The sequence below is a fragment of the Balaenoptera physalus genome, assembly GCF_965194825.1.
Source record: "Balaenoptera physalus genome assembly, chromosome: 21".
Classification (NCBI taxonomy): domain Eukaryota; kingdom Metazoa; phylum Chordata; class Mammalia; order Artiodactyla; family Balaenopteridae; genus Balaenoptera; species Balaenoptera physalus.
This window is the reverse complement of record NC_138902.1, coordinates 16,892,306-16,918,497: the sequence shown is the minus strand read 5'-3', so window position 1 is coordinate 16,918,497 and position 26,192 is coordinate 16,892,306. Positions and strand designations below refer to the sequence as shown.

At 40.2% G+C, this 26,192-nt stretch overlaps 1 protein-coding gene across 5 annotated transcripts in view; it reads left to right on the top strand.

Moving 5' to 3' along the window:
• Nucleotides 1-26,192, top strand: part of UNC5D (unc-5 netrin receptor D) — a 590,870-nt gene that overhangs the window by 465,762 nt on the left and 98,916 nt on the right. For 3 of the 5 annotated variants that reach the window (XM_082444611.1, XM_082444612.1, XM_082444610.1), the window contains exons 5-7: nucleotides 8,483-8,663; nucleotides 9,500-9,667; nucleotides 11,443-11,607. In XM_082444611.1, coding sequence (XP_082300737.1) covers nucleotides 8,483-8,663; nucleotides 9,500-9,667; nucleotides 11,443-11,607 — 514 coding nt within the window. The remainder of the gene's footprint in view (nucleotides 1-8,482; nucleotides 8,664-9,499; nucleotides 9,668-11,442; nucleotides 11,608-26,192) is intronic. The other 2 variants (XM_082444614.1, XM_082444613.1) reach the window with 1 other exon arrangement.

Here is a 26,192-nt window from a genome sequence, read left to right as displayed (position 1 = left end):
CTGGCTCTACCGTTAACTATATATATGACTTTGGGCAAAGTACTTAACATCTTTGTTTTTTTATTTGCAAAATGGGGGTAATGAAAATGGTGTCGACCTCATAGAGACTTTTAAAGAGTGAAATTAATTAACAGATGTACAGTGTTTAAAAGAGTACTTGGCACATAGTGAGTACATAAGAAATGCTAGGTGTCATTTTTTAGGCTGGGAAATACTCATTTGATCAAAATTCATGATGCGACTTTAAGTAAATAAGAAACATTGGTTAGACTAATGTCCTAGGGTGTGGAAGTCAGGGGCTTCCTCAGGGTCCTGTGGAACCCCATCTTTACTTCTGCCTGGTCCCCTCCTCCCCACCCCTGTGTCCTTGTGTACCATCTCTGATTAGCCCCGAACAGCTAGAATGCGTGTCACAGCCTTCTCTTATTTTTCCGCAGAAATCCAGTCACACTTGTTATTTGGTAAGGTGGTAACTTTACAGAAAAGTTTGAGAGGTTATGTAGGGAATGACCACATTGTGAATGGTTGTGACTTTACAGAAAAGTTTGAGAGGTTATGTAGGGAATGACCACATTGTGAATGGTTGTGACTTTCCAGTGTTTCCCTGGCTTTACCTCTCTCGTACACCCTAGTGTAGCCCTATCTCTCCACCCTGTTCTATCAGACAAGGTTGCCTTCCCAAGACATTCTTAGTTGTAGTGAGGAGAAAAAGCATTTATTACTCTTACATAGCTCATATCTTGAGCAAATACATGAAATTCAACATGAGACCCTTTTTAGCCATTATGAAATATTAGTGGTTCCCAGATTATAGTTAAGAACAACTACGCTAAAGATGTCTCTCTTCTAGATCATATCAATGCTTAATCCTGGAATTTAAAGCAAAGAATAATATCCCCTCCCTTGGTCCAACCCCTAAAATGCAGTTTGAAGTTGTATTGTATGTGTGTATGTATATCACACCAGTCTCTAAACTTGCAGGTATATCAATTTGGGCTAAAAAATTTATTCAACAGGTGCCATTGAATATCCTCAGAAGAAGGTTCTGTGCAAGATATAGGAACGTTTTAAAATACTGTTTTTGTTCTTAAGGAGCTTGCCACTAAGTTGTGCAAGAAGAAAGTGACCCCAAGCAATGAGTAGATGAATTGAGAAGCTTCTAAAGTCAGAAATCTGAGGTTACCTCTTTAATATATATGAGCAACTCAATTTTATATTTCATCTAGCAAATCCCAAGAGGACTGGAATTGGGGGTGGGGGGGATAAGAACACTTGGTAGATGATGCCAACAAATGGCCCCCATTGGCATTTTCTGTGGGATACGAGGGGAGAGAGAGTTCCAGCTTGATACTATCTAGAATTCAAAAGACAACAGGCTTGGGATCCTGTGTGGGAAGAGACCTGGCCTGTTAAAGTGGCTTTCTCTTTCTAGTCTAGCTTTTACATTTCTAAATGATTAATAACAGCACTCACCTTCTCATGCTCTTATGGAATATTAAGAACAAGAACAGGAGCATTAGAACCTGACATGCTGTCAGATGGAAATAAACCTTTAGGTGTAGAGTTTATGTGTATACCTGCAAAGGACGTCTTTGACAAAAGGTCAGAAGAAGCGAAATGTCAGGACTCATGCAGAGATTTTCAAATGTAACCCATGTCTCAGATAAGATAATCTCCCATGAAGCATCACGCTTCCAAAGGAGGCTGCCTCCCATCCAATTACACCATGCTGCCTATTGTTGAGGAAATCTATAGGGTCGTCAATTACATACCTTCTGTCCCCAGCTAACCAGAATGACTGAACAGGAACCTGCTGTTGGGCATGAAATCTAATTGTCTTTGATGGTCTGCTTTTCCAGATTTGTTTATAAACTGGAAAAAGCTACAAATTGCAGACCATCTGCACATAACACTATGCTAATGAACTCATGCATCCTGAAAATCCATTAGCTCATTACCTCTAAGTAGCTGGTTTCTTCCCACACTCCTAACTGGGATTATCCATCTAAGCTAAATAAGTAGCAACCAGATGAAAAATTCTTTTCCTCTCAGGGCGTGAATGCCTCCCATGACATTCCAGAAAGTTAAGCCTCTCTGTCAAAGAGATGACCTGTTAGTATGAGGTCATTTGGATCAGTGATTAAAAAAATGTCCATTAGCCTCAGGTGATCACTGTATCGATCCCATAATGCTAATTTGAAAATGTGAATTGCTTTTGTTAAGAGCTTAATGGGGACTTTCCAGTGTTGACAACCTCTTATAAAATCATTTCTGAACTCAGTATTCATGCCCTTATGATACTTGTAGGATACTGTATATAAGTTCAGAAATTCTTAGGTGCTTGACATGAGAAAGCATTGAGAATGGGCCCTGATACCTATGAACCAGAACATTCTAGGATGATGGGGGAAGCAGACTTACCAAAAGGAATTAACTTCAGTGAAGGGCATTGAGCTCCTCTTTGTGATAACGCTCACAGAGGGCCCGAGAGCTGGTGTGTTGTAGTATCTGGAGAAGAGGGAGTTCATGGACATGTTTTGTTTGACCCTCACAATCTATTTTGTAATATATGAGCCATCATGTTGGAATCAAGAAATAGTACATGAAAATACACAGCCGTGGCTTCTCAAGAAAGACGGAAGGATCTGGTTACACTGGTCCCAGTAGTGTGAACCCAACTGGTGGCTGCATATTTATTTGCACAAACCATGGAATCTACATTTTTGTCGTTATCAGCACCAGGTCCCCGTACATCCTGATACTGAAGCTACATACTCCGTACATGTGAACACCACTGTGATACATTAAAAGCAACAGAAATTTTAAAGCAAAAATGAGTTCACGGTCATTTTTCATTACACTATCATTAATTTTTAAAAATACTTGTGTCTCTATCTAAAGTGGGGAAACAAAAGGAGAAAGAAAATAACATTTTTTAAGAAAAATGAGCGTGAGCTCATTCCTTCGTGGGCATGAAGAATAGCCCCTTGTCTTTAGTATGCAAGCAACGCACGTGGAGGTTTGCCCCCAGCTCCACTTTAGTAGTTTACGTTACCTCGCTGGCCCCCAGGAACATTCGAGTTTGCAACTGCTGCTGTAGGAAATGCTTTTTTTCTATTATTTATTAAACTATTCTACATTAGGAGCACTTAGCTCATCAAAAATGTTTTAACTTTTCTCTAAGCGACAAAAGCATAAATCAAAGAGCAATTTGTCACTTTTATAAGCCCAGAAAATACCAAACTGATTTTCTCATAAAGATCCTGCCATCAGTTAAATGGATAAACTATTAGTTTACAAATAAAAAACAGCCCCGCAGTTAGGTGTCTCCTAATGTGCCGATTGTTTATAGACATAATTGGGTTGATGGACCTGAGTCATGACAGCGTAAACACCAAGTAGACCAGAATGTGTATGTACCTGGGATACCTCATTCATCCTGTATTGATGGTTTTCAAGCTATGATCTGGGGAGACCAAGTAGCAGACCATTGTATGTGTTCTTAGTGCACATGTAGGTGGGTGGCGGTAGATTGTATGGCAGGGTCAACTTATATGATGGTACAGGTGTGCTGAACATCTCCGTTGGGCATGATTGACATAGACAGGGAAGGATGTGAATTACCTCTCCTGGAATTTTACAAACAGTGGCCCTGGGTGTGGGCCATTGCAGCTTAGGGCGCCTCATTTCTGTAACTCAAATACCCTCACTTCTGCACCTGTTATAAGAGCTTTCCATATTTATCTGTTTTTCACTTGGGGCTTTCTGAAAAGCTTTATTTTTATTTATTTAATTTATTCATTGAAGTATAGTTGATTTATAATGTTGTGTTAGTTTCAGGTATACAGCAAAGTGATTCAGATATATATATATTCTTTTTTACATTCTTTTTTCCCTTATAGGTTATTACAAAATATTGAGTAGAGTTCTCTGTGCTATACAGTAGGTCCTTGTTAGTTATCTATTTTATATATAGTAGTGTGTATCTGTTAATCCCAAACTCCTAATTTATCGCTCTCCCACCCTTTCCCCTTTGGTAAACATAAGTCTGTTTTCTATGTCTGTAGGTCTATTTCTGCTTTGTGTATAAGTTCATTTTTATCATTTTTTTACATTCCATATATAAGCGATATCATATGATACATATGATTGTATATATCATATGATCACATAAGCTTTAAATTGAGGAAACAGTCTATGGTTAAATATAAATTTGAATACCACTGTGCTACATAAGTAAAGGAGTTTTTTTAAGCTAAAGTGATTTTTTTTCAGATTACTAAATACTTTTTCCTTGAATGTTCCACAATTAACCACCAAGAAGAAAAACAACAGTTACCCCAAGTCTTCTCTTAAAAACCTCTGCAAACATACTGCATTTTCTTCCAACCATTTTTTAAGTGTATGTATGTTTGTGATTTCGTTTTTTTGTTGCTTTTACAAATTTATGATAACAATGAACATCGTTTCGCATTTTGACTCTTCCATATATTATGAGCATTTTCAGTGTTTTCACTAGTTGAAATCATGACTTTTAGTGCTATATAATATTATATTTTATTACTGAGTCATTTATTTAAACAAAGGTCTGTTATTTGGCCTGTAGCTTTGGCATACTTTTTTTTGTTTTCTTTCATTCTTTTTTGCTATGAAAAATAGTTTATTTTGTTTAAATCCTTGTTTGTAGCCCTAATAATTTCCTTTGGTAAATTCCTGGGATCACAATTACAAGAACAGTAGGCTTTTACTATCTTTAAGCCTATTAGATGGAGATAATATTAGGAAGAAAATTAAAGCAGGACACCGGGAGTGGAGGGGCCTTGCTATACTAGAAAGGATTGTTAGGCAAGACCTCTCTAAGGAGGAAATATCTGATTAGAGACCCGAATGAAAAGTAGGGTTGAGCCGTAGGGATAATTGCAGGAAAGGCCTTCCGGGTAGAGGCACCAGCAGGTGTTAAGGTCCTGAGGTTGGAACTGGCTTTGAGTTTTCTCGAACAGGAAGGAGTCCAGTAGGGCTGGAGTAGACTGTGCAGAGGTTACTTAGGGAATCTAAGGTGGGGAATTAACTCTGGGCCAGACCAAGATGGGCTTTGTTAGCCATGGTAAGGATTTGCAATTTTGTTCTTAGTGGGCTTCAAGGCTGTTGAAGGATTTGGACCCAGGAAGTGATATTACCTGATCCCTTTGTGGAGAATCAACTGTAGAGGCAGGAACAGAAGCACCAGACAGACCAGGTAGTTAAGAGGCTATTAGTGTCGTCCCAGAAAGGAGATAATCGCAGAGCAGCAATAACAGAAATGCCCCGTGCTCTGTAAGTTCAGCAAAAAAAAAAAAATACTATATGTATGTGTGTGTCTGTGTATGCTTGTGTAATTTTAGTCTTTGCTCTTTGGGTAGGAAAAATGTCATTATATTGTTGTTCAACTTTTTTATTAGTGGTATAGAATATTTATTCAATTGTTTAATTAGCATGTGTTTTTTCTGTCTTGGATGGCATTTTATCATCAACTGATATGAGAGCTTGAGTGATTCAGATCAGTATCCCTCAGATCATCATATTATTATTGTTTTATATATCAAATTTCTGGCAAATATCTTCCTAGTTTGTTGCCCACTTAATTTTGTGTATGATGTATTTTTATATAAGTTTTCAATTTGAAACCAGACCTCTCCTTGACGATTGTGGCTTTAATTTTCTCTGGGCCAAGATTTGTTTATGAAAGTTTTCTTTGATTTCCTGGTGCTGGGACTCCGTTTCTGTTTCCAGGGTCTCTGCCCCCAGGGCTCTTTCTGGTTATTTCCTCACTAGGAATTATTTACTTATGGACCACGGCCAGACTTTCCCGACATCCTGACCAGCTTTTTTAGGGGAAAGTATGGAAAAAGAAGATGACTTGAGGTGGAGACAGGAGAGAACGGCTTTGTAGGTGCTAGAAGTAACAAGGATAGGAAATTAACAATCAGAAAGTCAGGCAATTTACACTCAGAATTTCTGGACCGGGAGGAGAGTGGAGTGGAACCAAAGCTCCTCAGACTTACTTTAAGCTGACCAATTTGTTCATTCCAGTGACACGACAGTGATGGTGGTTTAAAAAATCCAATCCTGTTGGCTTTACAGTGTTTCATCCCAAATATTGGTGACAGCTCTTATTTTCTGGTGGTGTTGTGGATTTAACTTCTTTGTTCCCATCTTGTCCATTAAAAGTTAGATCCATGAAAGAAGAGACTATGCTGGTTTTGTTTATCTCACTTTACTCAACTCTCAGGACGACCTCCAATGTTCAGTAAAGGTTGGAATATTTGTCAGATGAATGAATGAATGGCTGGCAGTGTTAGTGGGGAGTGAAGGATATTTTGTCATAGGCTGGTGGTCAGATGTGTTTTAAAATTGGCTCCACTGTCCTGCTTTGTTAAACAGAGCAGTGCTTTTGGGCTCTGGGTCATCATTAGCTCTTATACCACCGGGCTGGCACGTGGTGATGCCTTGAGGAACTCCTGGGGTTGGTAGTCAGGCTTGCTTCCTTACTTCGCGGTCCTGTACCATGTTGCTTTCTCAGCTCTTCTTCATGTTTTAAAACAACTCTCAGATCTCTTTTGGCTATTTTGGCATCATTTTCTCTTCTAAAAATCGACCTCATCTAGGTTAGATTTTGGATGGCTGATGACTTTTGGTATTCTATACTCTCATTAATGGGATGGTACTTAGGATAAATATTGAAGGATCATTATAGGTTTTCTTCTGATAAATAAATCTCTTTATAAAAAAATTTTTTTTAAATTTATTTTTGGCTGTGTTGGATCTTCATTGCTACACGCAGGCTTTCTCTAGCTGTGGCAAGCGCGGGCTACTCTTTGTAGTGGTGTGTGGGCTTCTCATTGCAGTGGCTTCTCTTGTTATGGAGCATGGGCTCTAGGCATGCGGGCTTTAGTAGTTGCGGCACGCGGGCTTTAGTAGTTGCGGCACGCAGGCTCCGTAGTTGTGGCTCGCGGGCTCTAGAGCGCAGGCTCAGGAGTTGTGGCGCACGGGCTTAGTTGCTCCGCAGCATGTGGGATCTTCCCATACCAGGGCTCGAACCTGTGTCTCCTGCATTCGCAGGCAGATTCTTAACCACTACACTGCCAGGGAAGTCCCCAATAAATCCCTTTTTATAGAAGCCAAAAATATTTATTAGACCAAATTGCTGTCTAACAGACGTCACTTGATTATTGGCAATAAATTAGAATTCTTTAGGTATAAACATGAAATGAGCCAACTAAAGCCAACTTTCAATTTTCTATGCTAGTGGTGGGCAGGGAGGGTGTGGTGAAAAGAACCCAGATGCATGTGCTTCCATGTGGTGTCTTTTTGTTGTAGTCATTGCCGTTGCTTTTTTGTGTTGAATTACCGTTTTGATGTGTCTGTTAAATTCCTGTGTGTAACACATACTGATAACTAGAGGTAAATGGTTATTGTCAAACAAGAGCTGCATCTGGTGCTACCAAGATGGCATGAGAGAGTGGTGACGTTGTTTAGATGTGGAAGCAAAGGACAGAATGGGGAAGGAAGGCAGTTAGGTCTGGGAAGACTGGTCTGCTTGATGAAATAAGAGATGTAGGGATGGTGCACCCCAGCTGTGGGGAGGATCAGGATTCGGGGAGCAGAAGATCTCATCTGGGTCTTCCTCAGGCGTCCGAGGAAAGAGACCTTTGGACCAAGGATAGGATTAGGGTGGAGATGGAAAGAGGGAAATAGGTTCTCTAGGAGCAAGCTAGACAAAACAAACCAAAGATGGGACTAGCCTACGCTCAGAGGATGTGAAAAGTGAGCTCCTTTGGAAGGGAGACTGAGGCTTAGATGTCTAGGGTGCCTAATCCGACCTAAATGTCTGCTGAATCACTGAAGTAGTAACATAAATGATCACCAAAGAAACATATCCCCGAAACCATGGACTATTGAGATCTGAGTTTCATTAATGTGCCTATGATTACCCAAATCTGTGTTACATTGGCCTGTAGACATCATCGCACCTTTATTAAAATGTGTTTAAATGGAAACATATTGACTTCAAACCCTGTCTGACAACATAATATCCTCTCTGCACAAACTACAAATTCTACATATACGTGTTGATTTTTCTGAGCTCCATCTTGGGCCAGTTATTAAAATATCATCATCATCATCGTCAGAGCTGTAACACGATGAAATATAATGAAATGACCTAATTACAGTCTTTCCTCTCTCCCACTGCATTTTTAGAAAATAGGTCAAAGTCAGTAGGATATTTACGTCCTTTTCCGGCCTCCAGTTTATGAGCTTGAGTGTTCATGTCCTGAATATACCAAAAAGGATGGGATATGGAATAAAGATTTTTAAAAATCATTGTTGTTACTCTGTATGTTAGGTACAGCGCTCTCCCATATGCCGTAACTGCTCACTTTCCAACTCCAGGAAAGCTCCTTTTTTTTTTTAATGACTTATAAACATTGCTGTCTTCTGATAGGTGGAATGGCTGAAAAACGAGGAGCCCATTGACTCTGAACAAGATGAGAACATTGACACCAGGGCAGACCACAACCTCATCATCCGGCAGGCGCGGCTCTCGGACTCCGGAAATTATACGTGCATGGCGGCCAACATCGTAGCCAAGAGGAGGAGCCTGTCAGCCACAGTGGTGGTTTATGGTAAGACCAGCCCAAAGGCCAGGAATGGAGAGAGAGGACGGAAAGCAGAGAGGCAGAGGGAGGCGCATTTCATTAAAGCTTTCAGTGTTTAGAACGGAAAGGACTGGGGGTTATCCATTATGGCGTTCTCTCCTGCCTCGTCCCTTTGACAGGTGAAGGCAGATGCCTGTTTCCCTTTCATCCAGAATTGGACTTCTGGAGATAGTCAGTGACATTTTCGATCTCTTTTCAAAATAATCTAAAAAGTTGTTTGTTTTCTTCCATTGTGTTTATATTTGAAATGAAATGAGGTGGGCAACTTCTTCCCACTCTTCCCAAACCCAACATCCACCCCCCATCTCCCCCAGACCTGCTGTCGGCACCTCCTCTCCTGGCATATGAAATCCACCAAAAACAAACATGACTATTTGCTGAATATCTCAGGTATTGTATAAATGAAATTCCCAGCTACTGAAGTAAAGGCACTCCCTTCCACGATAGAAGAGCCCTGGGATTTATTTTTGAAGAACTTAAAGTTAATAGAAATTCAAATGCTGAGATTTTCTTCTTATACTCTGGATTTTCAAGTGCTTTAGAGATAGGTTGATGAGTTCTTCCAGTGGTTCATCATTTCCTTGCAATGCAAATTCTCTGCATCCCTCCTGTATCAGAAGAGTAGACTGAGGGGTGGAGACTAGATCAGCCCTACTGTTGCCTCACGATGGGGCAGCCGGTGAGGGTCCCCGCCAGTCTCTTGGTACTCAACTCACAACACCTGGCAAGTGGCTTGCACATAGTAGGCAATCAGTACATGCCTCTTTCCTTTTTTTTCTCCCCTCCCCGTTTTTCTCTCTCAGTGAATGGAGGCTGGTCTTCCTGGACAGCGTGGTCAGCCTGCAATGTTCGCTGTGGTAGAGGATGGCAGAAACGGTCCCGGACCTGCACCAACCCAGCTCCTCTCAATGGTGGAGCCTTTTGTGAGGGAATGTCAGTGCAGAAAATAACCTGCACTTCTCTTTGTCCTGGTGAGATATATGTAGATTCCCTTTTCCCTTCGGATCCACCAACATTATTGAGCTGGTGTGAAGCTTTCAGTAGAACCTTCCTTTCCAAAGTTACCATCTTCCAAGTTCTTCGAGTGGAGCCTTGTCCAAAGTGCTAATGTGGAACTCACTGTAATAGCAAGAACATGGGTGAAATACCTCTGTTTGGGGGCATAATTTTTTTCTTAATGCTCAGATGACCCTAGACGCTCACCATCAATAAGCCAAAATACGTTTTGACGGATTTTTATACTACCAGTGTTTGATTGGGCTAAGCCATCCCCTTCTCTCCTTGGGTTCTCCCATTTTGTAGCATTCATCTGTATAATAGGGATTAAGTGAGTTGTCCATGAGCACAAAACAGGCACTAAATCCTTGACCTTTTATCATCAGTCACCAATCAACTCACCTCATCAGTTTTACCTTTGTATTTATTGGCAATATAATTGACAGAGATCGTATCACAGCAGTTTCCATTTCGAATTTGGGCTCTGCCTGCCTTCCTTTCTGAATAGAGGGAGGCTTCATTTACCAAATATGGCTTTTATGAGTTCTTTTGCTCATCTTACTGGCTCTCACCCAATTTATACAATGAGGAGTAGCTGAGATGGAAGATGACTTTCTGAATGGAAAGCATATCCTCCCACTGAGAAATGAATTGATCCTGGGTCTCACATGCATGATCAAACATTACCTCCAAGGACACTGGACCAGAGACTCGTGTCTTTAAAATTGCAAGTCTAGTTCCACTCAAAGCTAAGGCCAGGCTCTCACCAGCAGAATATGCTTGGAGCTTTGTTTTGAATTTGTATTCAATATACATTTATTGAGTGCTTACTATGTGCCAGGTACTGTGCAAGATACATGTATACATGTAATGTCATTTAGCTCTGTGTTGTGATTTTTATGACCCCCAGCTGACAGAAATAGTGAGGTCAGGCTAAGTGCTTGCTTAGGGTTGCTCCACCAAGAAGTTGACAGAACCAAGATAAGGACTCAGACATTTTGCTTCAAGTTCAGTATTTGTATTTTAGCCTACTCTTGACTAGCTGCTCTAGATTAAAAATGGCAATGTCTTCAGTAACCCACATAAGCATGGTTGGCCTCTTCCTGGGAGATAGTGGGACACTTGTCTCCAACAGCTGCCATAATCTCTAGGGTGGTTTTTTAGAGGAATTAGATTCAGTTTGTTCGTTTCTACATACAGCAGCAATGCACGACCCAAGAAACGGTATTTGTGTAAGTCTTGGCATCTTGGGGTTTGGCTGACCTGTTTAAGTTTAATACTGTCAGTATATATGGGTTTAACTTTTTATTATTGAGGGGCTTTTAGGACTTGAAGAGCATTTATTCTACTCTCTGTTCTAAACTATCAACCCACAAGGAAGCGGTGATTACCAGTGGTTCTTGCACATAGTGTATCTGTCCGTCTAAGATGCATTTGGGCATGAAAGATGGGGAAAGAATGGATAATAACATTATTAGCTAACCCAAGGGCACGGGTAATTCAAATGTTTGCCCGAATTCAGTAAATTGGTCTCATCCTGAAATAGCAAGAGAATTACGCCACTGCTTTTGTTAGCCTGTCTCTTTAGGAAAGAAACCACGGAGAGAAGATAAACACATATATTATTTTGTTTTTGTGGTGGTGGTGACGGTTTAAAATCCAGCTCTAAGAACAACAGCGGCCCTGGGGTGAGTCTCCCGATGGCTGCCAGATTCATTCTAACGATGGTTCCCTCTGTTTCCCTTTGAAGTGGACGGGAGCTGGGAGGTGTGGGGTGAGTGGTCAGTCTGCAGCCCAGAGTGCGAGCATCTGCGGATCCGAGAGTGCACAGCCCCGGCCCCAAGAAACGGGGGCAAATTCTGCGAAGGCCTAAGCCAGGAATCCGAGAACTGCACAGATGGTCTCTGCATCCTAGGTAACACCTTCTGTTGCACATCTTCTGTGTCTGTCCAGCATAGGAAAAGAAATGCCATGACCATTAATTCGGTGAAATAAGTTCACAGAAAACAAAATCTCCCAGAGCAAAGAGAAAATGGGTGAAAAGTGTCGAAAAGTAGACAAAGAGATGTTTAGTAGATGGGGTCGTTTTAAACATCGTTATCACTGTCAGTTCCACAAATGCGTATATTTATGATGGACGTAACCGGATATGATTTGAAGAGACATGATGAAAGAAAATGAGTTAGACTCTTGAGCTTAGCAAGTCTTTTCTTTTAGGGGCCAGCATTTTTAGGTTTGGTGAAATTCTGATACAGATCACCAAATGCTTGTATTTCGTCCAGGAATTTTACAGCACTATAAAGTGTTTCATGATCCTCAGAGACCATGGTTCTGGGACAAAGGGACGTGTTGTGACTGTTACCTTACAAAACTGAGGAGGTGGGTGGGTTTTGTATCAAATTGGTCTGGCAAGGCAGGAAATAGAATGCTCATTTCAGAACTCCCAAGCCTTTGCTTTATTCCTGAGATTACATTACAACCATCTTCAAGTGACTGTCTGCCTGGGTATGAAAGTATGGGAGGGTCAAATAGAGACACATAGAGACTGGTTTTAATTTGGTGCTGTCCTTTACTAGCTTTGTGATCTTGGGCAAGTCATTTAGCTGCTTAACTTCTCTGACTGTAAGTACCAAAAAAGTACCTATTCTTGGTTATTATCAAGGCTCAGTGATAAAAGAATGTATTTGAATATTTCATGGAACAGAATAGGTGCTCAGTAAATATCAATTCCTTCTCTACTTGCCCACTCAGATGTGCTAAGGTGTATTGATTTTTCTTAGATCCTTCAAAAACAGGAGATTCAGGGCATACCTCTTCTCTAGAACCAGGTTGCCTTCTTGGAAAATATCCAGCAAAAAAAAAAAACAGTGTAGTTCAATAGTTTGTCATCTTTTCAGGAATATATGTCACTTTTTATTTGGGAAGATTATGGTATGAAGGAAACATCTAAGTTGCATTTATTTTTCTCTATCAATATGACTAGCTATGCTTGAAAGCAAGCCTCTACGAACAGTTGTATTTTCACAATAAGTCTAAATGGTTAATACACTGAAACATTGAAAGAAGAACTTTCTCATAGCCCATAGTTCCTTTATTTGCTGGTACTAGTACTGAGTAGCCTGCGTGTGTCAGATACAATACAAGGGTCTGTAATTAAAGGGAACTTACCCACCAGTCTCAGTGATGAAAGGGCCTGCTCTCGAATAAATACATTCCGTCCCCTTCCTAAATGTAAGGAAACATTTTTTTTTAATCAGCTTTATTGATGTCTAATTTACATATGATACAGTCCACCCATTTTAATTGTGCAGTTGGATAAATTTTGACAAACATGTACGATTGTATACACCATCACAAAGAAGACAGAGAACATTTCCATTAATCCCAAAAGTCTCCTCATTGCTCTTTTGCAGTCAGTCCTTTCCTCCTACCCCAACCACCTTCTACTTTCTTTCACTTGACATAATGCTTTTGACGTTCCTCCATGCTGTTACCTCTGTCAGTAATTAGTTCTTTCTTATTCTTACGTAGTACTCCATTTGATGGATCTACCACAATTTGTTTATCCTTTCATGAGCTGACGGACATAGGGTTGTTACCATTTGGGGGCTACCATGAACAAAGCTGCTATGAACCCTTGTGTACAGATCTTTGTGTGGACATGTATTTTCGTTTCTTTTGGGTAAATACCTAGAAGTGGGATTGGTGGGTCATATCATAATTAGATATTTAACTTTATAAGAAACTTTCCACAGTAGCTGTAATCATTTAAATTTTTACCACTAAGATGTAACTGTGCTAATTGTTCCACGTCTTTGCCAGCACTTGGTATTAGTCTTTTTAAAGTAAGTCATTCTAATGAGTAAGTAGATTTGAGATTTTAATTTGCATTTCCGTGATGGCTAACGATATTGAGCAAATTTTCATTTGTTTATTGGTCATTCATCTGTGTTGTTTGATGAAGTGTCTTTTCAAATGTAAGGAAGCAACACAAACTCATTAGCAAGAAGTTTAAGGAAATATGTCTCTGGCCACCCTTGACTACCACCAGATTTATCTGAAATATACCTGTAAGGTATGACTATTTTTAACGTTTTTTAACATATTTTCCATTGATTAGGACTGTAGTTAGGACTCTAATCTCATATATCTTCTAAAAATCTGTTGACAGTATAACTATGTGGCTACTGATTATAGTTTAGATGATCATTAGACACTTTTGAAATATTAGAAATAAGAAAGTACTGGTTGGATTTTAGATAACCATAGTAATAACCTTTCCTAACAACCACCAATTGAACTTGGGCTTGGGAAAAACTCTATGAATGTCAAGCTTCTACCTTGGTTGACTGACACTTAGTCTTAGAGTTACTGATTGAAGACAGACAATGGTTAGCTCCTAATGTGGGAAAGAATTGTTATCAAATATGTGAATATTATTCATTCGCACTTGTATTGCAATATATAGTTATTTTTTTAGTTGAGTAAGAGTTATGTTTAGGGCTGAAAGGAATTACCAGCACGAAGAGGATAGTGACCAGTCTAGATACCAGTTTTAAAATCTGAGATACTGTATTCATCAGGGTTCTCCAGAGAAACAGAACCAATAGGATACGTAAGATACAGGCCATAAACATACGTACGTACGTACATACATACATATGTAAAGAGATTTATTATGAGAAATTGGTTCATGTTATTATAGAGGCTGGCAAGTCCAGAATCTGCAGAACCAATGTTCCAGTTCAAGTCCAAAGGCTGGCAGGCTGCTATAGAACCAGGAAGAGCCAATGGCCCAGTTCAGAGGCTTTCAGGCAGGAGAAGTCTCTCTTACTTGGGGAGGATCAGGACTTCAGCTGATTAGATGTGACCCACCCACATTTTGGAGGGCAATCTGCTTTTCTCAGCCTGTCAGTTTCAACGTTAGTCTCATCTGAAAACACCCTCACAGACTAATGTCTGGCCAAATATTTGGGCACCTCGTGGCCCAGTTGGGTTGGCACATAAAATTAACCATCACAAACGCATATGTATGTGTGAAGTTCCAAAGCATAGTTCTTTCCTTGGAGGCAGTCAAGCCAAGGTTCAGGCAATTGCTTTAATTACTGAATGAAACCCTCCTATGGACATTGGCCATGTGTGGTTTTAGTCTTACATGTGCAGTTTAGTGGATATTCTGTTTACATTTTCCAATAGTGGAAATAAAACGGATCGGGAAACAGTGAGGTTTAGAATATGTTCAGCACTGAAGGTTGAGAGCTCTGTTAAATCCCCTCTCATGAGTTTAAAATGCTGTGTAAGCCTTTCCTTTCTGTTCAATCTATTCATTCCCCTATTCCCTTTTCTACTTAAGCATGGGTTTTCCTAGCATTCTTTGCCTCTGTAATATGCATATTAAGATGTCTGTCAGACATGATCAGAGACTCTTGATGGCTACAGTGACTAAGCTTTGTGATGGAAAAAGAGTGAAGCCTGTGAAATCATAGAGGTGAATGAGATGTATTTATACATCAGTGGGAAAGGGGTATGTTTCTAAGAGCCCAACAACGGGGGTATATTCTGCCCTTTTAGACAGAGAGTGGCTACCTATGTCAACAAAAATGAATAGCATTTTACTATCTCTGCAGGAATCAATGAACAGCAGTCTAGTTAGATGATGCCAACATCACTCTGTGCTTCTAGCTGGTACTTCGCCAGAGTGCTCTTGGTGAAACTTAGCTGTGCTCTCAGGATAGAGATCCAGTGAAGGCTTGGTTTGATGAAAATAGCATTTGGCAACAGCTTTATGGAGCAGTCGCTTTGTGAAAGATCTAGGTCATGTTCCAATTTGGGGATTTCCTTCTTTTAAATTTTTTTTCCCTTTATGCCAGATACGACCCTAAAGCAAGTCCTCAATTCCCAACTTCTCTTGGCAGTTACACAATGACATTGCTTGGCTGTTGGATGACCTACAATTCTTTGATTTTATTTAGCTCTCAACAAAGCATCTGGATTCCTTTTGTTGTCCCTGAAGGCTGCATTTCTCCTAGAGATGGAGCTGCCAGCTCTGAGTGATCACTTTAATATTGGGGTATGATCGTTGCTAGGTCAGTTGTGACTGGAGCACAGGACCTTAGTGTTATGCTATCACAGATGGCCACACCTAAATGCCCTCAACAAGGAAATAAATGCCCCAGGACCGGGGAGTGTAAGATCAGGCAGTTGGAACCAATAGCAGTGAGTCCGAGGTTCCAAATTACAAGCATAAACTAAACATCCAGTGCCTTTATGCCAGAACAGTTCTTTTCGCGGAAGATAATTACGTGGGATGACCGTCGAGAGACAAGAACTTGTGGATCCATGTTTTCTCAGCTTTAACATCAAAATCAGGTAGTTTTCTGACCACCGTCCTTTCTACTTGCTGAACTTAGCTGCTTCTGTGCCAGAGGATCACAGAAATGTCCATGTAAATGACATGTACATTCCTCATTGGCAGGAACAGAAGGGTGAAAATAGTGGGGTGTTTAGTTTGAGCCTGAGAAGTTAGGGGAGCCTGCTCCCTCTCCTTTTTATTCCAGCAGATGGAAAACTAAGGGCTTTGGCTTCAGAGGATTGAGTGAATCTGCTTCAGAGGGGATTAGTGCCCAGATGTGCAGTGAGAATGAAGCCAGAGAAATGCCACAGGGACCCAAAAGAGAGAGGAAATCTTCAAGGCTGAGCTACCTGATAGCTAATCCGTCCCTCTTGTCAGGATGTGAGATAGGTCATTTCAACATTGACAGTTCAAAAATGGAAAGATCAGTTACATGGTGCTTTGTTTTCATTTCTCCTGAGTACACTGATAAGAAAAGTTGGAGGTGACAGTTTGGAAACCTCATCAAGGATAAAGATGTCTGTACAATAGCAGGTTCAAATAAACATTCCCCAAGCTACATCTCATAATCTAACTGCATTGTCTGTTGAACTATCTACTTAAGTGACCTAAAGGAAGCACCTGAAAAGGTGAGCCTGTAATCACATCAGAGTGCAGGTTGCCTTGGTAAGCATTTTCTCTTGAATCATTCTAAGCCTCATTGTTATCCATTACAGTAATTACCTGGGTCCCTTCCCTGTATTTCTTAGGGCACTGAATAAGAGAATTTTCACTCCAGAGTTAGCTAAGTGCATCTGAAACAACTCTTACTTTTTGCTAGTGGTTTACAGAATGTCTGTTTCATATATAAGATTATAACAGAGGGATGTCCCTTTACCAAAATGAAAACCGTCATGTCCTTTCTTTGGGCAAAGAGTCAGGAATCATATTGAACTCTGCTAAAAACTTTTTGTTGGATAAGGTCATATTTCAGGGCCCGCTGCACTACATAATTGGTTAATTATAGCACAGTAAAATTCTATATAGCAAAGAAATAAAAATGGCATCAGCAAGATAACATGCTAGCACAATGCATTACGTTGTCATGAAGTTTCCTACTGCTTGTTAATTCTCCCAAGTAGTTTTAATGTTAAAAACCCATTTCCATTCCATTTGTAGTACATAGTAGGTATTCCTTTTTCCATAAAGATTTTCCCTAGAAATACCCAATGGCTGCCTTTCTGCATAACAAACAATTGATTAATTCAGAGTTGCCTTTATGTATACTGCATAGAAAATGTGGATATAATATTGCAGACCCACAGGAGTGGTAAGAATGTAGATTTGGACATATGTGGTGTCATTAGCAACTTAGCCACAATCTCTCTCCCATGCCCCAATAATGCTTTCCCGTTATGAGACCCAATAAGAAGACCAGTGAATAACAAGCTTTAACGAGACAAGAGTGAAGTGGCTCATAACAGAAGTTTCCGTTGTGCTTAGTTAAAAAAGAAAATAGAGATAGCTCAATACTCATGTGTCTTAGTGAAAGCATTTTTTAAAAATTCTACAAGGCTAAAACTTTTACTTTTGTGCCTTGTGATAAGAGGGTTTGAACTCTAGTGCCACATCCTGAGTGGAATTGAGCATAAAAAGGAAAAAGAATGAGCCATATACAGCGAATTACCATACAGTGTCTCTGCTTTGTTATCCACCCGCTATGGACTTTTCTACACTTATGCCTTGTTAACAAGAAGATAAAGACATCTGATTGTCTTTTTGAGCATAATCCGCCTCCCAAGTAAGGACTGACCTTCATCCATTGGCCCATGATGATTGATAATGTATTTAGTAAACCGTTAAAAATCTATGGCCTCAGGCATAGAAAATAAACTTATGGTTACCAAAGAGGAAAGCAGTGGGGGGGGGGGGTGGAGGGATAAATGAGGAGTTTGGGATTAACATACACACACTACTGTATATAAGATAGATAAGTTACAAGGACTTACTGAATAGCACAGAGAACTATACTCAATATTTTGTAATAACCTATAAGGGAAAAGAATCTGAACAAGAATATATATATAACTGAATCAGTTTGCTGTACACCTGAAACTAACACAGCATTGTAAACCAACTACACTTCAATTAAAAAAAAATCTGTGGCCTTTCTTTTCAACCAGCTCTGAAACAAGGACTTAAGATGCCTTTTGTGATGCAGGAGATTTTCCCTCTGTCATCATCTTCTCTTTATTTCTTCCCAGATGTGTGCCACATGTATGTAGTCATGACAGAGTAACCTACATAAGAATTTCCTTCTTAGCTAATAGAAATCAATGCAATTATTCTGTTTGTTTCTTCTTCTTTTTCCTATTCCTATCAACTCCCCCTGACCCACCACCACCATATTTCCATATGAACGTTTACACTGTGCTTACATTCTTTTGGTGGGATTGGACAGGAAGTGCTGTCATACTCCAGAAACATGTCTGGAAGATTGTTTATCTCTGACGCATCTTGTTAACTTTGTTCATTTTATGAGAGGAATTGAAATAAAACATCTCTCCTGTAAATAAGAAGGACTTTAAAATTAAATTTGGGCAGCTGGAGAACAGGATACATAACCTCCAGATCACATTACTTAGAGAGGGTACACACATCACATTAGAGAGAGAGGAAGAAGACTAAAACAAAACAAAACAAAACCAAAAAAACCCAAGAAAACCAGATAGACAAATAAGAACAGATCCCCATGACAGTGTAAACTGGAGACAGAAAACCCAGTAGAAAGCTTAAAAACATTTCTTAAGGACGGGAAATTTTAGCCACAGGGCCAGATAGTTGATGGGAATACAAATTCATTACAAAGAAAAGAGAAATATTTTGTAGATGGCATCCCCAAGAAGCACAGGGAAGGCACTGGCTCCGAACTGGGGATTGCGAGAAGGTACAGAGGTTGAGTTTCCATGAGGGCTGGTCCAGGATGGGCCTGGGTTGAGCTGGCATTGAGAGCAAAGGCTGAATGGCCTTCCAGGGTCCTCTGTGATTCTGAGTTGAGATGTTATTCTCTTTCTGAAAAATTAGGAATGGACATGAACCTAGAATTGAGAGAAATGAATGAGCTGAGCCTATAGGATTTGAACATTTATCCTATAGATAACAGGTTGAAGAATCTGGGCTCTGGGGTCAGATTGCTTGAGTTTGAATTTCGGTTGCAATGCTCTGAGCAAATTTCTTCATTTCTCTAAGCCTAAGTTTATTCCTCTATAAAATAAAAGTTATAATAGTGCCTATTACAAAGGGTTCGTTTTGAGGAGGAAATGACCTAAACCATGCAAAGCATTTGACATCTATAGTAAGCACTCCATTTGTGTAAATAATAATAATAACGTGTGTGTGTGTGTGTTCTAGTAAAGGGATTCCTGTGGCAGAAAAAGTGTGTTTTCCATGTTCTGTGGAAGAATTGACAAGTGACACTTTAGATATTTTGTTAAAACATCTCCTAATATGTCTGACTAATATAGTGTCTAATGAAATAAAATGTGCTTCACATTAAAATCTATGGGACACAAATTGTGTTCTTTGTATGAACCAGTTCTGAGGGGTAATTTGAGACATACCGGTAGTTGGAGGAACACGGTTTACAAGGACCCTAAGAACTCATGAGGATTCTTCAACTTGGTGTCAGACCAGAGTGTCAATATCCTTTCCCAGAAATGCCTGATAAGTAGCTGAGAGAACAGCTCTTGATTTTCCAGTCTTCCTTTGCAGGGGGGATTTAGTTAGGAGGAGGAGACAGACCAGGTGATCTTTGAGGTCCCAACAAGTCCTAAAATTCTATGATTGTAACAACTAATTAAAAATAACTCAAGGGGAAGGCCCAGGAGAGAAGCCTGGATGATCCCCAAGTGAGAAAATCATTCTTCATTATACTGAGAGTTTCCCTCGTGTTATGAAATACACATGTTCTAACAATTGTGTTAGAAAATAAATTTTCATAAAGCAAGTTCTAATTTGTCGACACACATTTAAAAATCCTTTCTCACTGGTGGGGGAAAAAATCCACCATACGCACTACTAGATCATACACATCTCCAGATCCCAGGGTTATCTTTCTGGTGCCAGCTTTTCTGGATCAATGATATTTGTTACATGTCAACACTTCCATCATTCGACATTCCCATATCCCCAAATGAGCGATTTTGCCATATTTTTTGTATTTTTAAAAGATATCTAATAGATTTGGTCAGTAACTAATGATATCCAGAGTCAGGAAGTTTCCAAAATTTAGGCTTCCTGTCATATAAAACAAACTCTCCCCATTTCAGCAGTTCTGTGTCTTCCAGATCCTACCTCTGCAGTATATTTAATCAGGACTCAACAAAACCCTGGGTAAGAAATATTAGTCTGGACTAGAGAAAGATTTAATGTCTGAGATCATAGAGTGGACCAGCCATAAAAGAAATGGCAAGAACCCAATCAGGGAAGTGATTTAAAACAGAGTAATCTACTCCTGTAAAGAATTCAGTGCCCTCTGGGGTGTGCTGAACAAAGTGAATTAATAGAGATGGCGGAAACGTCTTTGTTTTGATTCTATCTTTTCTCCTTACGTTACAAATTAAATATGTGTGTGTCTTCACGAGCATTGAGACATGTGATCCAGGAAATGAAGATGATGTGAACATCACCAACGTGCATTATCCTTCACCCTGACCTTGTCCTTTTTCCAGAGAAGTATCAGAATCCTCCTAAGAGCCCTGGCCTTGCATACATGTGTTTGGGAGAGGACAAAGTTAGTGTGCAGTGGAATAGAAAATTGCCGTGATCATTTAGAAAGAGATCACGGGGTAGGGAAAAGGGCTCTGAACCGGGAGTAAGGAGTCCTAGGTCTTAGTTCAGTTGTTTTGTTACTAGCGTGTGACCTTGACAGATCTCCCACCATCCCTTTGCCTTCTGTCCATAACTATCAAACGGCGGGGGCAGGAGACGGGGTGCTGGGTGATCTCTAAGCTTCATCTCAGTATAAAAACTTGAAATCATTATGATTTTAAATCTTAAATGTGGCTTTCATATACAGGTGCATATATATCTGTATGTATATACATTTCATATTTTATACATCTATACATATAAGATTTAATGATACCTCTGGCATGTGAGTGCTGTCAGATATTTGTTTTTTAGCTAGCTTTGGTCTAGTTCAGTCACACCTAAAATTAACCGTTTGGATGATGAATATGCAGGGTGATAGGGGGACATCTTTTAGATCTCAAACAAAGGTAAGCCCATCCCCTACCCAGCAAAGCCGGTTGCCAACCACCCCTAAGAACTGAGTCATCAAAGCAGGCCTCTAGCATCTGCTCCATTCCCTTCATTGAGAAGCTACAATGTCCTAGGAATTCATACAGAATTTAGGAAATTTAGGGACCCTGACTTTGTAATGCTTGTGATTCAAAGTACATACAAGGCTGAGTAGCACTCATCTGTTCAACTAATATTTATTGAGTACCTACCATATTCCACTTACTGTTCCAGGCACTGAGAGTAGATGAAAAACACAGATATAGACTCTACATGCCTGAGGCCTGAGGAAGCTTAGAATAAATCTACAAGTCAAAGATTCACAATTCACAGTTTCTTTTGCAGCATTTTTTTTTTGGTAAGACAGAACTGATGGCCTGTGTATATCAGTTGCTAAGTATTTCTGTAGCAGTCAGTGAATAGTCATCATAACAAACACCTTCCCCAGCCTCACCACCACCACCCCCAATCCATTCCCTACCCAGACCTCCCTGTGACCCAGCAACTAAAGGGACCGCCCTGGACACAGCAGAAACTTACCATGACCCTATGTCAGGGCTGGTCCTTACACTGACAGGATGCTTCTAAACTATTTTTAACTAATTTGAATATCACTCCTCCCTTAAGGGAAGTGATCATGATGACGTTTATCAATAGATTATTCCCTTAAGCTTGAATTATAGACTCTGAACATTTATGGTTAGTTTTGAGTGAGTGTGTATGTCTGTATACACATACATATATTTTTCTGTTGTGGATGGAAGGGAGGGAATCAAAGCAAAACAATTTACAGGATAGAAGGATTTTAATATGTACCTTCCCTCGGAGCAGAATTGGAAACAGTGCATTTTATCACTTTGAGGCCAACTGCCGACAAGAAAGTCTTTGCAGACAGATGCTTAAACATTTTTGCTGTAACCCCAAAGCGTACTGTACCCTGTATATCCGTCATAAAAACAAACTAACCCACCGTGAATCAGTGGGAATGGACAAAGGTGGTAAGAAATCTAGACGTTGAAATGATTTAGTTCAAAAATGAAATATGCAAATGGTCCTTGGGAGTGTGGTCATTATGGATACTTATTCGTCTGAGTTTAGGAAGTACAAAAGACATTCCTATACGAGACGTCAAATTTGAAAGAAGGAAGAGGGAAGACGACATCATCTCATGCACACAAATTGTGTGATTTGGCTGAGGGGCAATTGTGGAAGGTTTTTGTCATCAGAAGTCATATCCATGAGCTGTCTCTTGTAGTACCCATCTGATTTCCCCTAATTAATGGGATCTTGAACAGTTCTTTGGTAGAAAATATTAATAGAGCTGATCTTCATTTACTGATGTACATCTCAGATCTTACGGGTTTTTATTCAGGTGGGGGGTTTTGCCATTCAGTCCTGGAATTTCTCTAATTACCCAGATATCTCTGAGGAAACCAGTGATTCCTCTAACAGATGTAGCCAACTGGAAAACCCTGGGAGGACTCTCTCAAAACCACCTATTTTCTGTACTTGTCCTGCATGGATGGATGTCCTCAGAGTGCATTTTTTAAATTTTTATTTTATATTGGAGTAGAGTTGATTAACAATGTTGTGATAGTTTCAGGTGTACAGCAAAGTGATTCAGTTATACATATACATGTATCTATTCTTTTTCAAATTCTTTTCCCATGGGGACGGATAAATTGGGAGTTTGGGATTGACATATACACACCACTATATTTAAAATGGGTAGCCAACGAGAACCTACTGTATAGCACAGGGATCTCTGCTCAGAGTGAATTTTAAAAGGGGCAGTAGATCTTATGATGGTCTATACAGGCTGGGAAGCGGGGAGAGGAAGCAAGAATTGAATTAACTCGGTAACGTGGGGGTAAATACGGCCTCTGAAGAGCCATTTCTGAGCAGGATCCTTTAAAAAAAAAAAAAAAAGAACCCGAAAGAAAAACGCAATGCAGAAATTAACAACCGAAAAGAGTAAAAAACGAGAGATGCGCTGTGTTTTATGCTCTTGTGATTTTGCTGTGTTTTCCATCGCCGGAAGAATTTCATGGTTTTTACAAGAGCTGGTGGTTGTGTTCCTGCATGTCCTACAGCCTTAGTGAGCTCTCGCCATCCACAGGAGAACAGAATAGAATCCCTGCTTGTCATCTTCAGTGTCTGCCTGACACGTTCAATCACGGTGGTGTTGCCAGTGAAAGCAGACCTCGTGTTTATCTAATTATCTGCCAGTGCTAATACAAAGCAGATCCACCAGATCCTGGGATTTCCTGCAGCTTTGGAGAGCATTCAGACGGCGTAACACTGCTTCTTAATTATTTCTGGTTATGGGGGAAGAGGGAAAGCGTGAGTAAATGAAACACACTGATAATCAATAACTTCAACTTTTTTTTCTTCCAATCAGTAAATAATCAAGCAAATAGCTTTTCATTTCACTTCTCCCGCCACTGTTTTTCTTGCCATGGTCCTCTGTTGCAGTGCCAATTATTTGTGAGCTCATCATATAAATATGATTTTCATGTTAGGAACCCATAACTAGTGGTCATGACAAAAGTATAAAATCAATCAAATGAACACAAAGTAATATATTTTGAAAAAAATTGCATAGTATTTTAGTGAGTATAAGTAAGATAAGCTGTCTAGAGAAGGGAGAGGTTTGTTCGAACAGAGTAGGAATCACCAAAGATTTCATGAAGGAATCAGAAGTTGATCTAGGCATTGGAGAGAGGACATTCTTCTATAGGAGGCTTGGAGCAGGGAGGGTGTCCTTGGAGAGGCAACAGCTTGGGCAGAAGCTCTGAGAGTTCATGGATTGATCAGACTAGAATATGGATTTTTGTTGCGGTGCAGCGGAAACTGAGTCACATTTGGTGTGGTGGGACCAGTTAATAGAAGACCATAAAGGTAGACAGAGAAATTGGCCATGACGTGGAGGCTGTGGAATCATGGTAGATTCCTACATAATGATGCTAGAGAATTCTTCCAGCAAACAAGGAACTAGCCAGAGAGAATGGGCAGAGAAGACTGAGTCTGCCACACACTTCAGAATCAGCTCCTAAATAATTTGTGATTACAAAGACTGTAGAGGGTAAATTAAAATAAAACTGAATTCAAGACATATCTTTGGCGGGGGGGGTGGTGGTGAAAAAGGTTCCAAAGCATATGATCTATGAAGAAGGAAATAATGAAAATGGTCTTTGGAGATGAAAACATGGGACGTGTCTGGTATAGTGAAAAGAATGGCGATCATGAACTCTAATGACATGTGTCAACTGTTGCCCAGAAGGAGAGAGCTGTCCCGGCTACTGTCCTGGTGGATATTTAGTCCACACGGAGTGGCTTGATGCCTGCGTCTCAAGAAACGTATATGTGTGGTATCCAAAACCCATAGAAGCCGATTTCAAATAATCACAAGGCACAGGTTTTGAGGGCAGCCCCTTGCCCGGTCTGTGGGTTGGAGATGGAATCCATCCATCCACGTGTGTCATCTCTCCTTAGTCCGGCTCGCTCAGATCCGCGGGATGTGGGCTGCGTGCAGCTGGCCACATTTGTTCCCTGGCAGAGAAAGGATAATAAGGCTGGTTGTGGGTGGGTGGGTGGGAAGGTAGGAATGCAGCCATAAATAGTTTCTAAGAACAATGGAAATGCTTTGGGAGCATCCCATATAAAAAGGAAGCCAGAATTTAAAGAAAGGTGGAAAAGAAATGAATCACCACCAAAAATAAAAAGGTAGATTGTCCTCTCTCTCTCTCTCTCCCTCCCTCCCTCCCTCCCTCTCTCTCTCTCTCTCTCTCTCTCTCTCTCTGCCTCTGTCTCTCTCTCTGCCTCTGTCTCTCTCTCTCTCTCCCTCTTCTCTTCCCTTGCCTCATATATAAATATATATACCTCTGTGGACACACTCACCACGCGCACGGCAGACACAAAGCAATATTTGCAATACAGTGCTAAGAGACAAAAGCAGATTGCGGAACAATATATAAAAGACAATTCCATGTTTTTGTAGGTGAAAATGATTAATTACTGTCAATTTCATGTAGTAGTTTCCTGCTAATATATGTATAAGCATATATGTGTGCACGTAATTGTATATATGTATAAAATCACAGGGGAAAAAAGCCTAGACTTGTATATATAACTTAACATAATAGTGGTTATCTCTTGGTAGTGGAATTATGGGGGGTTTTTTTTTGCACTTATCTGTATTTTTTTGATAAGTGTAAATAATAAAAATGATTTTTAAAAGAAAACACAATTTAAAACACTATTAAAAATAAAATTGAAAAAACACTTGCACACCTTTAGCCTGTAAATACACAAAATCGCTATAGGACTGAGTTATAATTACCACCAATTTCCATTTACCCAGAAGGTACCTCTTGGTGTATAAGTTAGACCCTGGGAAAACTGTTGTGATTCTCCCAGACTACAGCTCAGCTGCCACTGGCTCAGAATTACATTTCTCTGCCTGCAAAACCCTTCTGGGCCCTTCTGTACACTCCAGCTACCTCCAAGCCTCTTGGGAGGCAGAGAGGAACTGGAGTTGAGTACACAGAGCCCCAGGTTTGTTGCCGGGAAGTGGTGGTGCCCTCAGTAATCACAAAAACACAAACCCCGATTAGGAGTTCTTGGAGAGGGGCCTAAGCGTGGGTATTTTTTTTAAAAAAAAGCTCCCCAGGTAATTTTAATATGCAGCCCATGTGAAGAACCATGGCCCTAATGGATTAATTTACTAAGGGGCCATTTGAACATGGCCTTGGAGAGAGGTGAAATTAAAACAGGATTTGGCTGACCAAGGCCCGTGACCGCATGGCCCTGAGCCTTGTGAGAAGATGATTATGCAAACAGAACAAAAGAACATGAACTGTGGGTGG